Source organism: Festucalex cinctus, chromosome 1 (genome assembly GCF_051991245.1).
Source record: "Festucalex cinctus isolate MCC-2025b chromosome 1, RoL_Fcin_1.0, whole genome shotgun sequence".
Classification (NCBI taxonomy): domain Eukaryota; kingdom Metazoa; phylum Chordata; class Actinopteri; order Syngnathiformes; family Syngnathidae; genus Festucalex; species Festucalex cinctus.
This window is the reverse complement of record NC_135411.1, coordinates 25,216,589-25,233,961: the sequence shown is the minus strand read 5'-3', so window position 1 is coordinate 25,233,961 and position 17,373 is coordinate 25,216,589. Positions and strand designations below refer to the sequence as shown.

General features: G+C 40.6%; 1 protein-coding gene across 2 annotated transcripts; it reads left to right on the top strand.

Moving 5' to 3' along the window:
* Positions 1 to 5,021: 5,021 nt before the first annotated feature.
* Positions 5,022 to 13,911, top strand: LOC144021301 (purine nucleoside phosphorylase-like). 2 transcript variants are annotated; one of them, XM_077525477.1, is made up of 6 exons: positions 5,022 to 5,273; positions 6,818 to 6,981; positions 7,073 to 7,176; positions 8,201 to 8,376; positions 10,912 to 11,102; positions 12,905 to 13,911. In XM_077525477.1, the coding sequence occupies exons 1-6, from the start codon at positions 5,260 to 5,262 to the stop codon at positions 13,123 to 13,125; spliced, it is 870 nt and encodes a 289-aa protein (XP_077381603.1). In that variant the 5' UTR covers positions 5,022 to 5,259; the 3' UTR covers positions 13,126 to 13,911. The 2 variants fall into 2 exon arrangements, with proteins under 2 accessions (XP_077381603.1, XP_077381595.1); XM_077525469.1 differs by lacking the exon at positions 5,022 to 5,273 and adding an exon at positions 5,402 to 5,632.
* Positions 13,912 to 17,373: the final 3,462 nt, after the last annotated feature.

Here is a 17,373-nt window from a genome sequence, read left to right as displayed (position 1 = left end):
CAAGAAAATGGATGGATGGACAATCTGTTCCTGCTGTGCGTACTTGGGCCTCTAAGGGGCAGTGTGGTGCCGAGCATGCAAGGTATACGCACTTAAAATGAGCAAGAAGTACAAGAAAAAAGTTGTGCCTGATTGTTTTTCGACGCCATTTGTATGTGAATATTTGGTTATTTGAAGGAATATCACCCCCAAAGTTGATGCTAATTTCCCGTTTGCATGTCATTGGGATTTTATACCGACTTTAGCATTAGCACTGCTAATATTAAACATCTGTTTTCAAAACGAAGCACGTCTTGTATTTAAATATACAATGTGTTTCATTCTTTTTGTTGCTTGTTTACTTTTACAGTAAACACTCGGCGGAATCAAATCTCCTGTCCAACAAATACATGTAATATGGTGCATTCAGGGTACTTTCACAATGTCGGCAACTTGCTCAGTGCCATTCGGCATGTTCATCATTTTTAATTTTTGCAGCCTTTCTTAAAGATCAAGACAAAATCTAAAGAATAATTACATTTCAATGAATTACCCGTCCCTAGCAACACAATTGCCAAGTGTAATTAGCTAGCTATGCCTACACCCCAATAATGCTTCATCCCTTTGGCTAGCCCGTTTGCTCGGCAACTTAGAGCGTTTCATTGTCTAGCCGTGAGTGCACGCACGTACATCTCAGAAAGAGAGAGACGCGAGGAGGGATTTTTTTTTTTTTTTTTTTTAGGTCTGACTTGACAAGCAGCATTTAGACGAGTGCTTTTTGCACTGGTGTGACTGCTTTTGCAGCGCTTTGTTGTTGCGATGTGGAAAAGCACTGCGGCAACCTGGTGTTAATCCAGAGCTGTGAAGAAAATCACTTTGAACATTCATTCTGTGTTAGCAATTTCATGACAGATCCGTTATTTGATTGTTCACCGCCATTCTTTCTTTCTTAACTCATTTGCTCCCAATAACGTGTAAATACGGTTTTTTTAAATGTTTTAAGGGTCCCAAAGACGTATTTATACGTTTTTTTGTTTTGTTTTTATTCTAGAGCATACACCAGGCTTTGATGCAGCCTCTCAATTGCAAAGAACGGTTGCAGAAACGGCCAGCAGGTGGCAGCAGAGCAAAGGAGATCAACCAGGGCCATCTAGAAAAAAAAAGCTAAATTACTTAGAATTTTAAATAGATTTGTGAAAACTGATGAAACTTAGCTCTCTTCTGATGCTAATTGCTGCAAAATGGAAACAGATAGAAACGTACTTTTTTTCCCTGATGAAAGAAGAGACTTTAATCTTTCTTTTGATAAGTTCCATGCTTTTAGAGCAATAGAACACAATATTTTGTGGGCCTTGCCAAATCAGTGAAAATTCAGTAAAACAGCCGGGAGCGAACATGATTGCTTCTGTGAAAATGGCTGGGAGTGAATGCATTTTATCATTAGCAACACCTTCCCTCTATACTCGTAAACTTTGATGATGCATCTACCTTCATTATTTTTAAAATAATATTTGCTATCTGATCACAAAAACACTTTCAAGTCATGAAAATGCATTCAAATTCAGCAATTTGATGACATGTTTAACTTTTAAACAACATCAGTGATACAATTCCTTTAATGACTTGGGATTGTAGCGATAGTAAATTTTGCACACAAGCTTTCCTCTTTGGCAGCGAGCAAACAAAAGTATGTGGCCCTCCCAACACAGCTGCAACCAAATCAATAACACCACTATTTTTCCATAAACCATTGTCATGTTTTGGTTTGGTGGGGGTGGGTTTTTGTTGTCTTTTGGTCGTTTGTCATGTGTTCCTTGTTTCTTCCCTTGTCCCGTTATGTCAAACCACGTCCACCTGAGTGTTTCTTCCCTTCCCAGTGTATCCACCAATCAGCTTCCCCTGCCACTTGTGTCTTGCCCAGCTGTGTCTAGTCATTGTCATTAGCCTGTGTGTATTTAGTCCCCTGTTTTCCGTTCGGTTCTTGTGGAGTCATAGTATCTGTTGTGCCTGTTGTTGTCCCTGTGTTCCATGCCATGCCTTGTGGTTGTTTTTTGATCTTGTTAATTTTTTCATAGTACCTTGTTTATAGTTTTTGTTAATTAAATCCCCTTTTTTACCTGCATCCCTGCCTTGCCCTGTTTTTTGGTTGCCTCCTGCATTTGGGTCCTGCCTTCAACACCCCACATCGTGACAGAATGACTCCACCAGAACTGGACCCAGCGGGGGCAATGGCGGAATGGGAGCCCTGGGCGAAGAAGGGGCTTGAGGCCTGCGACCGAGCCATTGCCGGGCAGAAGGAGGGGCTTGAAGCCTGCGACCGAGCCATTGCCAGGCTAAAGGAGGTACTGGCTTTGCTCCGTGGCGTCGGGAGTGACGGGTCAGACAGGCCTCAAGTCCCTGAACCTCGTCTGCTGGAGCCTCTCGCTCCTGAACCTCGTCTGCTGCAGCCTCTCGCTCCTGAACCTTGTCTGCTGGAGCCTCTCGCTCCTGAACCTTGTCTGCTGGAGCCTCTCGCTCCTGAACCTCGTCTGCTGGAGCCTCTCGCTCCTGAACCTCGTCTGCTGGAGCCTCTCGCTCCTGAACCTCGTCTGCTGGAGCCTCTCGCTCCTGAACCTCGTCTGCTGCAGCCTCTCGCTCCTGAACCTCGTCTGCTGCAGCCTCTCGCTCCTGAACCTCGTCTGCTGCAGCCTCTCGCTCCTGAACCTCGTCTGCTGCAGCCTCTCGCTCCTGAACCTCGTCTGCTGGAGCCTCTCGCTCCTGAACCTTGTCTGCTGCAACCTCTCGCTCCGGAACCTTGTCTGCTGCCGTCGCAGCCCCTGGCCGCTTCGCCTGGGCCGCTGCCGCCGCAGCCCCTGGCCGCTTCGCCTGGGCCGCTGCCGCCGCAGCCCCTGGCCGCTTCGCCTGGGCCGCCGCCGCCGCAGTCCCTGGCCGCTTCGCCTGGGCCGCCGCCGCCGCAGCCCCTGGCCGCTTCGCCTGGGCTGCCACCTCCTGTTCCTCGTCCGGCGGCGCATGGATTGCGGCCGCCACCGCCTGCACCAGTTCCGGCGGCGCCCGGCCAGCGGCCGCCATCGCCTGCACCTGTTCCGGCGGCGCTCGGCCAGCGGCCGCCATCGCCTGCACCAGTTCCGGCGGCGCCCGGCCAGCGGCCGTCTCCTGCTCCTCATCTGGCGGCGAACACCCCGCCGCCACCTCTGCTCCTTGTCGGGCGTCGAGGACGCCCTCCTGACTGGCCCCGCTGGGACTCTCTTGTCGGGCGTCGAGGACGCCCTCCTGAACTGCTTTTTGTCTGGGACGGATGGGTGGGCCGTGTGCCCCCTTCCGCCCGCCCTTGTTTTTGGACTTTTTATGTTGGACGTCTGGGAGCCGTCCCTTGAGGGGGGGGTTATGTCATGTTTTGGTTTGGTGGGGGTGGGTTTTTGTTGTCTTTTGGTCGTTTGTCATGTGTTTCTTCCCTTCCCAGTGTATCCACCAATCAGCTTCCCCTGCCACTTGTGTCTTGCCCAGCTGTGTCTAGTCATTGTCATTAGCCTGTGTGTATTTAGTCCCCTGTTTTCCGTTCGGTTCTTGTGGAGTCATAGTATCTGTTGTGCCTGTTGTTGTCCCTGTGTTCCATGCCATGCCTTGTGTTTGTTTTTTGATCTTGTTAATTTTTTCATAGTACCTTGTTTATAGTTTTTGTTAATTAAATCCCCTTTTTTACCTGCATCCCTGCCTTGCCCTGTTTTTTGGTTGCCTCCTGCATTTGGGTCCTGCCTTCAACACCCCACATCGTGACAACCATTATGACAGGCTGACAGCATTATTTGTATTTGCGAATGGGTAAAATGTGAAATATGATTAAAATTAAGCATGCGTCTATTTGAGAGTGTACACGCACACTCACACGCGGGGTGAGGGGGGTCAGACTAATTGTGTTGCAGAGGCACACCGTCAGGGTTTGTGCGAGGCATTCAGGCGAAACCCTTTGTGTGGCTCAAAAGAGCACTTATGTAACATTTGGGAAAACCACAACAGTGCTGTGTGGAGAGCAGTCAGGGGGAGCGCGCACGGGCACACTGCTCACATATCTAAAGGTGGTTTATGTGATCATTTAAATCAAAGCAACGTGTTGCCTTCGGGGAGCGTCTGGCACAGTAACCAAATGACTGTTACAAATGTCATTAAGTGCTTAAAATGCTGTCTGTCCATCTCAGCTAATCCAGTTTGGATGTTGCCTTCAGGGAGAATCTGAAATTGCACAAATCGCAAACGCCTCTTGTTAAAAATGATCTTTAAAATTACCAAAGTAACTTCGAGGGCCAGTTGCAATGTTTGTTTGTTTTGTTTTTTTTTGTTTTTTTAATCGCCTATCCATCCAAACCAAACCTGTTTTTGCCTTCAGGAACCGTCTGAAATCTCAGACTTCTTCCCATACAAAAAGGTGATCGTTTCAGTAGTAATACATTAGGCTATAACAAAATTACATCATTCGAGTGGTCCGACGTTCCTCCTACAAAAGTCCTCTTAAAGACGAGGGTCTGTAAACGCAGCATCGGCACTGGCACCGATCCCGGCTCGCTTGGGTCATGACGACCCATCAACGGTGGCATGTTGAAAAATTGTTTACAAATGGGCTAGGCCTAAATAAATCAATATTTTGAACCCAACTACGTTCTCTACAATAAGTTATTTAATAACAACGATCTATCCAGCTTGATGTTGCCTTCAGGGACAATATGATTAGTCACGTCTTTTCTTCAAACAACTCAGTAATTCTATCTATCTATCTATCTATCTTCCATCCATCCATCCATCCATCCATCCATCTTGGTGTTGCATTCACTTACAATCTGAAATCACAATATTCTCAATAAAATACCTCTTTAAAATTGTTTCAAATACCCTCAAATTAATCCAAGATTATTTTCTAAATCGACATGACCTCAGTACAAGAAAAATAAGTAGGCTACACCAGAAGATCTGCCCGATATTTTACTTCCGATATATGAAAATTACCAGGGGGCCTTGAACGCAGCGTCCCCGGCTCGCCTGCGTCATGACAACAGCCCACCACCGGTGACGTGTTGGGGGCTGTGGCTGCCCAGTGGGAGTGGGGTTGTCCCGGGTTGGCTGAGAGAGCGAATTCGAGAGAGGAGAGGAGGGCGCCGCGGTTCCGCGTCAGAAAAAAAACAAACAAAAAAATCCCTTCGCATCATCAAAGACGCTCACACCAGGCGAAGCCGCTCGACGCATCGGAAAGACCACCATCAGGATCAACACCTCTCTTATCAGTTCCTCAACATGGATGACAAATTGTGAGTTCTTCCTTAACCCACGCATCTTAGGCGCCACGCGTGTAACCCCCCGCATCCGCTTGTCATTCAAACGTAATAAGCCGATGGAGTGGCGTCCCTGAATGCGTCACGCCGCGTGCGTCCGGGTTTGATTCCGTCACATCTCGGTCGAATTATCCGTTAGCCAAATTTGAAATTTGCCTAAAAAGCGGTTAAGTACGGTCAAGTTCATCTACTAAAAGAGCGCTTGAGAAGAACTGTGGGCTCATGTGGTCCTCCGTGACGTCATTTGTGGACTTTTGGAAACGGAGAGTCATAAAAACACCTGAGAAAATGCTGAGACGCTCCGTCACCGCTAAGGCTCATTTCGCAGCATCGGGGTTTGAGATGGTTTTTAATTCATGCTGAATAATGATGGATGCCATTCATTGCTCTTTTCCAAATGTATTACTTAACATTTACCGAGACTTTTTGAAGATTAAAGGCATTAAAGAACAATGACGTTACATTAAGGTCATTGAAGCGCAATGACGTCACGTTACAGACACGAAACAAATCTCCAGACTGTTTTCGTGTTGTTGTTTTTTTCTGATAATCTAACAATTACTTAATCACAGTATGCTAATAATAGAAGATGATATGCTAGGTTAGTTGTAATTTATTGTGATGTATTCTTAAGTGTTGTATAGCAGCGCAAAGAAAAGATTTAAAGATAAGATTGTAACACTGGATGACATGCTGCTATGCGTCCAATATATTCAAACAAACATAGGACTAGTTCTTGTGTTTAAAGTTACAACTTTGATGTCACTGTCATAAAGGAATAGTGATTGTGCAGACTAACAGTGTAAAAGAAACATAGCGTGTTTAAAGTTGGTCATTTAGTGTCACAGCACAATAAACTGAAACATGAAAGCAAAACGATTAGTCCAAGATTAGTAGTCGTGCTTTGATGTCCATGTCATTTAAGCGATTCTTCAATAGTTGCATGCATGGTATGCCACTGCTATGTCTCTCAAAAGTGATGTCACTATCGTATGAGGATGTGATTTTGTAAAAGTGAATCATATGATGTTAGCTGTTGCATTTGCTCCCTGAACTATATAAAAACAAATAATATTAAAAAAAAAAAAGTGTGGATAGTCATGCGAATATATGCTGTTGCTACGCCTCACTGAACCATAAAAGACTAAATGCATTCTTTTTTGTATGGATAGTTACTTTGACGTAGCCGTCGTGGAAACAAGATTATTATTTTTTGTATAGATCGTGTATGATATGCTGCTTGCAATGCCTCACTTATTCAAGAAAAAAGTAACACATTGAACTAGTTGACACTTTGCGAAAGGTACCTTTAGGCTGCTGCAATAAAACGATAAATTCTTTCGTGATGATATGCTGCTTGCCGCTATGCTAACTACAAGAAACAAAAGACACATTGGACTGCTTGAAGTGGTGATCGTCATGATGGCACTGTTGTGGAAATAAGATTTCATCCAGGTGCATGATATGCTGCGATTCACTTCAGCAAAAAACTTCCAATGACACTCCCCCCCCCCCTGCAGCGACGATGAGTATCAAGCGGCGGCCGACTGGCTGATGTCCAAGACGTCGTCCCGTCCCACCGTGGGCATCGTGTGCGGTTCGGGTTTGGGCGGCCTGGGCGAAATGCTGAAGGAGCGGCAGGTGTTCAAGTACGCTGACATCCCCAACTTCCCACAAAGCACAGGTACGGCGTCACCGACATGTACATGCGTGTACTAGCATGTGTGTGTGCATGTTTGGCCGACTGACTAATAATAGCGTGTGTTGTGTTTCAGTGCATGGGCACGCCGGTCAGCTGGTTTTTGGAACATTGAAGGGAAAAGCATGCGTTTGCATGCAGGGCAGGTTCCACTTGTATGAAGGATACCCCGTCCAGAAGGTCAGACGATGCATGTTACTTATAGATTTACTCATATTTTTGGTGATTAAAAACAAGGTGGGATTTTATTTTTAAACATGTTTTTTTTTGCATTTTTTTTCTTTCTTTTCTTTTTCTTGGACTTGGAGGTCTTCTCTGTCTCTTCTTCCCACTCTTAATTACATTCTATCTCTTCCAGTAGGTCTCAGTGCTGCCCCACATGTTGTGGCACAACATGGTATTACATCTATGCTGTGTAACTCTAAATACGGACTTGCGTGAATGTTAAAATTTTCTAACATGTAAATGTTCATCTAATAATTATAAATAATGATGCATGATTTTTTTTTGCATTTTTTTAAAGTAAAAATAAATGTTAAAAAAAAGACATACAGTGCCGAAAAAACAAAATCAGGATAATCCCAGATTAAGTGTCTTAATATTGAGAGATTTTTTTCCCCATATTTTATTTTTTACTGTAGTAAAAAGGAAGTAAGACTGATACTTAGAAATAATACATTTTAAAATATCTGGATAATCAGATTACATTTATGGATATCATGAAATGTCATTCTTACCCTGCCCTACTCCATACGTGTTTTGTTTGTTTGTTTGTTTGTTTGTTTTTTAATTAAATTTGTATTTTTTTTCTTATAAAGTAAAAATTAAATCAGGCAATTCAGATTTTTACTGCATTTTTTTAAAGATTGAATTAGTGTTTTATTTTATTTTATTAGTATTTATTTATTTTTAAGGAGAAAAAGCATTTTTGTAAAAAAAATAAATAAAATAAAATGAGATTTAATGTGCATATTTTCAAGTTTTAAAATGAACATTTTATTTTGTTTTGAGAAATACAATACTGTGATACAATATTTCTCCTTCAAAAAAATAAAATGACAGCATTTGTATTTTCGATTAAATGTTTGTTTGTTTTTCCCAAAAATAGTTTTAATTACGTGTAGGCTACATCAAGAAAAAAAATAAGGTATTTTTTTCACAAAAGTATGCTTTCAAGTGTCTTACGTCCTCCTCCCTCCCGTAGGTGGCGCTGCCCATGCGGGTCTTCAAGCTGATCGGCGTGGAGACGGTGATCCTGACTAACGCAGCCGGCGGCCTCAACCAGGACTACAAGGTGGGCGACGTCATGATTATCAAAGACCACATCAACATGCCGGGATTCGCCGGAGTCAACCCGTTGGTGGGACCAAACCACGACAGGTGACATAACACGCAACCGCATCCAGGGGTCCACTTCACAAAACAGGGTTCAACAAACTCTCAGCCTAAGCCTGAAGTGTGAGTTAACCTACCCTGGGATAGGAATCTGCGTTTTCGGTTCCAGGACAGCTGATATGAGTCAGTTTGAATAAGATGAAATATAAAAACGTTGTTCGAACTGGTAAGAAAAAAAAACAAAAAAAAAACGGAGCGCAACACACAATATGGGATGTCATGCGCTCACATGGCTCGTAATGTTGCAAATGTAGGGACAGATTAAGTGTATGCAGATGATGGACTGTAATGTGAGGGTACCGTTCAAAAAGATAACGGTCTGGAAATATCGGAACGTGTGTGCGCGGCCTGATAACCATCTCATCAATATTTAATTCCCTGCGCAGTAATGCTGCCTGCACACTCAAAAAATAGAATTGTTGAACCAATTTAAGATTACAAATTTAATTGTTGACCAACTTAATAAAATTGCTTCAACTGTAACACACGATTGAATTTAGTTAATATATTAAGTTTGATTAATTATAAGTTCATTAATCTTAATATAGGGCGGCACGATGGTTGACTGTCTAGCACGTCCGCCTCCCGGTTCGGCGGAGCAAAAAATGCGCTTAAAACATTGTATTGTGTCTGTCATAATCATTTTTGTCAAGTCGTTTTTGTTTCTAACAATACAGAGGAGGCATGCATTAAAATAGTTTGACTGTATAGCATCTTGGAGTAAACAATATCATTTTTAAGTATATTAGTTAGGCTAAAGTGTCATTTTTTTTCTGATTAAAATAGGGTCACCCTAAGATATGTTGTACACTCGCCTGCCGACACACACGTTTGTAATTGGTGTGTAAGTTTCAATTTGCGACTGCTTGCCTACCCAAGCCTAGAGCACACTGCACGTCACTGCACATTTACACAGTAAATTCTGTAGCGTGAATTTGACTCTATTTAGAGTGGGGCCATATAGACTCAGTTTTCGAGTAATATTTACACTTGGATGAGAGTAAAATAAATAATTGAAAAGTAAAATAATAGTCACTCAATTGTTGAGGAACAAATTCACGACGTTCAGCTTGGGAGACTGCCACTGAACCACCTGAGCTCTGCCACTCCTACTGTTCACTTATATCCAAGACATTGGGGTTATGAAGATTCCATATGTGATATACTGAAACACAGCAGGAGCTATGTGGCATTTAAGTTATGCAATCGTTATGAGTACTTTTTTTTTTTTTTTTTTGCACAATTTATGTATGTGGCATTTAAGTTATGCAAAAGCTAGCTAGTTAGCTTTTTTGTTTTGCACAAGCTGTGTTAAATTGACGTGAAAACTGATTCAAAATTAGTGTAATTATTGTCTGAACATTTTGCACAAAATTATTAATTTTTAATAAAGCGAACCCTGTTTAAATGTTTTTTTGTTTGTTTGTTTTTTAACTTTTTGATTAAAATCAATTAAAATCGTAATTGTCCAGAATGACAGAAAAAAACTCGAGATTTTATTTTTTGGTCATATTGCCCAGCCCAACCATTAAATACAAAAATACAAGATTCAAACAAAACAAGATTCAAAAACTAAAAATAAATATACAAATAAATGCACAAATAAATAAAAAAAATATGTAAATAGAATTACATATCAATAAATTGAAACACTCTTGCTTTTACATTTATTTCATGCTACAGACACTCTGTCAGGATGAAATATTATTCAAATAAGGGGGCGGTCCTAAGTGTCTCACTCAACCAGGCAGTTTGCAACGGCAGAGTCCAACCCATGACACGCTTAGGATTAGATGCCACCCCGCAATTTGAATAACATTTCATCCTGACAGTGCGTCTGCAGCATGAAATAAATAAATGTGAGAGCAGAACGTTTTTATTTATTGATATTTAATTCTATTTATATAATTTGTGTATTTATTTCCACATGTATTTTCATGTTTTTATTTTTTGAATCTCATTTTTACTTTTTGCATTATTTTTATTTGTCTTTATTTATGGATATATATGTAGTTTTATTTGCATTTATATGTATTTTTTTGCATATTTTTATATCTGTTTTTATTTTTACTTGTATTTATTTATTTATTTATCTATCCATTCACTTGTTTTTAATTTTGGCAGTTTTGGTCCTTCATACTTGCTGTCAACTAAAGTCGACATCAATGTTGCTCAGGTCTCAGGTTAACAACCAATCACAGCGCAGCTTCAGAAAACAGGTGAGCTGTGACTGGTAGTTGCCTGAGCCCTGAGCAATGTGATGTAGTCTTTAGTCGCCAGCAAGTGGCAAAATGGCCGCCCCCTGAGATGGATAAAAAGGGCTGGATTTTGCTTCATAATTCATATTCCACAAATGTAATATTGATCACAATGTCATGTTTAGACTAGTGAGGTCACATATAACACATTATTGTGAAGAAATGTTCAATATGGTCCCTCTATATATAATAGCAGGTTTTCTCCTATTGCGGGTGGCTGTGGAACGCATCTCTGATAAACGGGCTGACTGCTTGTGTCCAGGTTTGGCGTGCGCTTCCCTTGTATGTCCGACGCATACGACCGCGAGCTGCGCAAGATGGCGCACGGCGTGGCGGCAGAGCTGGACTTTGGTGACTTTGTGCGCGAGGGGGTCTACTGCGTCCTGGGGGGGCCGTCCTTCGAGACCATCGCCGAGTGCCGCATTTTACACCAGCTCGGGGCCGACGCCGTGGGTGAGTATGCGACACGGCTACTTTGCAACAGATTATAGATGCTTCTATTTGTCATGTTCAACTTCATGTGAACATTTTTAATTTTAAAAAAAGTAAAGTAGATTTTTATATTTGATGTTATTATAAATATAGCTTGTATTAAAAAGAATGGCTTGTAACAATTTTTGTTACATTTGACTATAGACTAAACTACTGTTTAATAAAGAGTATGCCTTCATTTTACTCTAACACAAAATGCATTAGAGGGGAAGTCAATCCAAAAATTTTCTTTACAATAATATGTTGCATGCAGCCCCACTAGTCTCAACACTGTATTTTGATTAATACTGCATTTGTACATTGCATTTTGTTAAGCATCAAAATCCACCTGTTTTTTTTTTTTCTATTTTAGAGGGCAGCCATTTTGCCACTTGCTGTCAACTAAAAATGGCATCACGAAGCCGAGCTTTGATTCGTTCCTACCTTAGCCGTGAGCAACTGTGATGTCATTTTCAGTCGACCACAAGTCGCACAATGGCCGCCCCCTAAAAGAGATTAAAAACAGGTAGATTTTGCTACTTTATTCATAATCCTGCTTTGACTTCCCCTTTAACAAAATGAGCAACAATACCCAAAATCGCAAAAATAAAATAATTGTAATTTTAAATGATTATTATTTTTAATTATTGCCATTTTGCTGTTAATACATAATTCAAAGTAAGATAACAGAAGTCATGGTTTTATTGCCAAATTGTGATTTATTTATTTTTCAAAAAGTAACCCTATAGTCTAAAGTTTCTAAAATAAATAAATAAACAAATAAATAAATAAAAATTATTAATTGTGGAATATGAATCACGCAGAAAAATGCACCTGTTTTCATCCGTCTCAGAAGGCGGCCATTTTGCCGCTTGCGAAAAGTCTCACGACCAAACCAGGTGAGCCATGACTGGTCAGTACCTGAGCAACTGTGATGTCATTTTCAGTTGACAAGTGGCAAAATGGCCGCCCCATGAGATGCATAAAAACTGGTGGATTTTTCTGCTTAAGGGATTCTTGACTCATTGAACAATTTTCAGCAGTGAAAATTCATATTTTGTCCAGAATTAATTTTATAACTTCATTATTTTTCCATGTACAATTAATACCTTTAAAAACTATTTTTTCCTCTTGCTATCGACTGATGATGACATCACCTGTGCTGAGGAAGTAGGTAACGACCAATCATGGCTCACTTGCTTTCTAGGATTGGTCAGCAAACTGAGCCATGATTGGGCATTACCTACTTCCTCAACACAGGTGATGTCATCATCAGTCGACAGCAAGTAGAAAAATTACTTTTTAAAAGTATTAATTGTACGTGAAAAATAATGAAGTTACCACATTTATTACAGACAAAATAGTGACTATTTACTGCTGAAATTTGCTCAATGAGTCAAGTATCCCTATTAAGTCATATTGCACAAATGCAATATTAATCAGAACGCCATGTTTATGCTAGTGGGGGCGCATAGAACAGAACAGATACCACTGTATATCCAGGGACATTCTCAAATTAGATTGTTTCGGTCACACAGTAACAACAAAATGATCTTATCCAGTTTGGTGTTGCCATCAGGGAGTCTGAAATCACAATATCCTTTAGGACAAAATCACCACCAGAAATGAAGACAAGCCCTGACCTGTAAATTGAGAAGTAGTTTGTTTGTTTAAATCCTGTATTTAAAAAGTGCCTTTTCCTGAGTGAAACCGGCAGACTGGGCCTCTAAAAAGGTTGTTAAATGATCTCAACTGACTTTATGCATCTGTGCATGTTGTCACAGGCATGAGCACGGTGCACGAGGTGATCACGGCGCGTCACGCCGGCATGCGCTGCCTGGCCATGTCGCTCATCACCAACCGGGCGGTCATGGACTACGAAAGCCAGGCCAAGGCCAACCACGAGGAGGTCCTGGAGACGGGCCGGCAGCAGGCGGCGCAGCTCGAGCGTCTGGTCAGCACGCTGGTCGGCCGACTGGAGCTGTGCCACAACAAGTCCTTGTGAGGATGGCGGCTTTTCTTATGAATGGCTATTTGGAGGATTTTTCTACACACAAACCCCAAAACTTTTTGCGAATATGTTCATCCTGGCAAATACTTATTTACATTAAACGCCCAAAATTGGCTCTGTAGCATAACCTGGGATTCGTCACGCCTGAAGACAAAGTATGCGATCATGATTTGAAGCTGCCATTTTGTCTATTTTCAGGAAGTACTTAAAAAAAAAGCCACCAGGAAAACTTGTGACCAAGTTTGAACCACGTATACTAAACAAGTGGATGACTCTAAATTGCAAAGGATTTTTCAGAGCACGTCGGTGAAGCTTGTCTTCTCTAGTGTAATATTAGCTTGCTAGTAGCATACTGGGTTAATACATAAACGCACGCTCCTGCTCTTGGTCAGCATTGATGAAACATTCAACACTCTCGAGTCATGCTCTACTTCCTGTTATGTAAATGTTTCACTGGAAAAAAGCACTAGAATTACCGTAAACTTGAAAGGTTCTTATTCTAACCTAATCCTGACCTAACTCCGTAACTGATACTCAGAAAAAGGGATTTTTATAAGAAAAATGTAAAGTGTGACAGAATATTTATCTAAAGTATATTTAACTGGAGTGTGTATATGCTTAATATTGCTATATAAAGATATTATGATGTGTAGTGTGTGGATGGACCAAAACTGTGGGAACAAAAAAAAATAAAAAATAAAAGTCTTATCACTGTCTTATACAGACTAAGTTGATGTCCTCTGAACTACTTTTGCCATAAAATGACTTGTTATATTACAATCTTGAGTGTCCTGTGTCATTAAGAATAAAGCCATAAAATCCACCTGTTTTTATCTATCATAGAGGCGGCCATTTTGCCATTAACTGTCAACAGAAAATAACAACCCAGTTGCTCAGGGCTCATGTAATAATAAATAATAATCACGGCACACCTTGCACATGTCAGACCAAAAAGGTGAGCCGTGATTGGCCGTTGTTGTGAGCGATTGGCAAAATGGCCGCCCCGAGATGGATAAAAACGGGACTAGTGGGAGTGCATACAACATTGTAAAGACACTTATTGGGTTGACCTCCCCTTTAAGTTTAGGATACTCGACTATTCCCAGAAGGCTTGTCCTTCAGCTTATCTCCCATTGGCCTGTTTCCTCCTTTTTTTTCCCTTCAACCCAAACACCCCCTTCCCCCGCCTCATCCAGCCAGATGGGAAAACAACTTTTTTTTTTCCGTGACATCAGGCGATGCAGTGGCTGCCCGTAAAAGGTCATGACAAGTTTTATGAGCTTAGCGTTTGCTTGAGGGCCGCAGAAGATTATTTGCAGGTGTTTTTACTACATGTAAAGTTTTGGCAAGCACTTTGTACATCATCAGCTCTATCCAGAATTCTGCTCACTTATGTAAGACATGATGGTGTTTTTGTAGTTTGTACAGAGTTGTTCCTAATAATCTGATCCTCTCAGGTAGCCAAACTCACCGACAACTTAAGTTCAATCAACTATTTGTGCCTCAAAAGCCCCCCACCCTCCAAATGATTTTTATTTATTTTTTTACATGTGATGTCATCCTTCAACCAGTGCCAGCAAATGGGGAAACATGACAATAACCATAAAACAGGAAATCGTACAGTATGATGTTACAATTGCAGGACATAAATTAATATTGGGAATTAGAGATTTCCTTGTATAGTGTACACTTTTACATGTTTATTATTTTAGCTGTATTTTATATACTGTATTGTTGGTGTCGGGCCAAAACCTCACAAGTCAAAATTGATTTTTTTTTTTCTTCTTTCTTTCTTAAAGCTAAAGCTACACTTGGTCAGTTTACACGTGTGGGTGTATTTTTTTATTTTATTTTTTTATTTATTTTATGAATTATTGACTAAATAATAAAAAATGGCTTGCTCTCTTTGATGATGCAATGTTAATGGTTGAAAATAAGCATGCCGTTTTTGGGATTTCTTGAAAATGGCCATCTTTGGAGACTTTGGCCCGATGCCAGCAATATTCATTTCCATATTGACTCACCAGTTCATTTTGCAGGTTGTGCTAAACATTTAAAAAATAATAATTTTCCATGCAGTCAAAAACGTACTTAAAAACTTGAGTAACATTCATGATGCATGGGAGATTTTTTTTTATATTTTAAAAGTTCTTACATTAGATATATTTTTAATAATATATTATAATTTTGTATAACCCCCTTAATGCAGTGAGTCAAACTGACGAATTTTAAAGATAAGGGGGTACCAAAAAAAATATTTCCCATTTCAAAACATACAGTTTATAAGTATGGACATTTTAGATTATAATGTATTTTGCATTAATTTTTGAACATTTCCGATTCAAAAGATTAATTGCAGCTTTGTATTTATTAAAAAAAAAAAAAAGATCATAATTTCCATCCAGCTGTTTTCTATATTGCATGCAAATTATATGGATTTTAGAAAATTAAATATATTTTGAAAGATTTTTTTTGTTTTCATTTCCCATTACCATTTCTAATTTTACCTTTAAAAAAAATCTTAACAGTAATGAGTAATTTTGGATTTCTTTTTTAAAGCAGGATTTCACATCTGTCCAAGAATGCTGACTTGCATTAACTTTTTTCTCACACACGCGCACACACCCAAGTATGCAGAGAAAACATGCAGACAGACAGGCCTTGTTAGCAAGAGGAAGTAATTGAAGCAGACTGTGTTGACTGTTGAGCAGCCACGCCATCATAAAAGCGTCGGACTGTCAGTGAAGGCAACACCAACTACACCGCACCCACATTTACACTAACTATAGGGCACACATACACTAATGTACTACACGTCAACAAACAAAGTTACATTTGTTTACTACTTGCAATGCAGCTATAAATCATTCACATTTTATTTTCCTTAGAATTCCACACACAATAGCCAATAACGATTTTTTATTATTATTATTATTATTATTATGGGGTGTTTGGGTGTAGAATTTGGATGGGGAAAAGGAATGATGAAGCACTAATGGTTAGCAAATCTGCCTCATGGTTCAGATATTCTGTGTTTGAATGTGGGCTCCTGTGTGGAGTTGGTACGTAGTATGATTTTTATTTCTTATAAAACAAACAAACAAAAACAAAACAAGTTATATTTCCGTTGAAGCTGCGGCAGTCAAGCATTAGACTGCCTCCTGGTGGTAACTTCTAGAACACACTGAATGTCCAATTAAACTGTATACCGACGAGTTTCAGCATTTGTGAAATACAGCCTTTTTTTGTTGACATTTTTTTACTCTACAACTCAAAACCTTAACCAGTATGAAGACTCTAAATTGAATACCACACATTCAACCAAGGATGTCCAATAACACTTTTTTTTTCCCACATCGAGACCAGGACGAGTGTTCACTCTGAGGACTCTCACTGATACCGAGTACCGATATATGTAGCACTTATGATATTTAACACAATGACAAAACATTGTGAACAAAACTGTTCTATTTCGTCCCTCCCGACCGCCATGTGGCGGTGCTGTAACCAGCATGGAATTCCCCCTAACAAAATATGCTCATATTTAGTTTCGGCTGACGTCTTCCCGTATATAAAAAGGGAACGTCGCCAGAACACATCCTGTTTAACCTTTCTCGCACAGCGTTATACACTCCGTCCGTCACGAGTAGCCTGTGATCTGGTTGATCGGGGCTGCGGGTGTTTCTCGCCCCCCTTGGCTGCAACTGTTCAGTGCATTTTTTCTTTCGTGATTTTTACAGATAGACTGGATCTCTCCTGCCATCATTACGAGATCCACTTTTGCCACCTCTCGGCTGTGTACAGCTTCAGGTCCGGGGTGCGTATGAGTTCAATTGACATCTTTGACGAAAGCCGTTTGGATTGCTTTGTTATGACTTGCTGGTGACGATACGGCTGATAGTATCCTCTCCTAGCTTGTTTTGTGTTTGGTTGGAGTGTGTGATTTCAGGCTGAAACAACTCTTACCAGGAGCACCAGCTGCTTTGATGTTTCTGGCTATCTCAGGTGCTGTTATCACGCCGACTGCTAATTTACTGTTCTGCTGATGTGTCAAACGGCCACAGTATAGCGCCAACTACTGCTGAGGAGGACTGTCAGATTTACTTTTTCCTTTAAGGGAAAGTCAACCTCCCCATACAATTATTGACAATATGTTCTATGCACCCACACTAGTCTAAATATGGTTAATAATGTGTTAATATATGGAATATGAGTTAAGCAGCAAAATCCAGCAGTTTTATT

Coding starts and splice junctions, on each gene's coding strand:
- LOC144021301 (XM_077525469.1), top strand. CDS start 5,520: ATGTGGTCCTCCGTGACGTCATTTGTGGACTTTTGGAAACGGAGAGTC. Junction 6,982..7,072: donor CAACTTCCCACAAAGCACAG/GTACGGCGTCAC, acceptor GTTGTGTTTCAG/TGCATGGGCACGCCGGTCAG. Junction 11,103..12,904: donor GCTCGGGGCCGACGCCGTGG/GTGAGTATGCGA, acceptor ATGTTGTCACAG/GCATGAGCACGGTGCACGAG.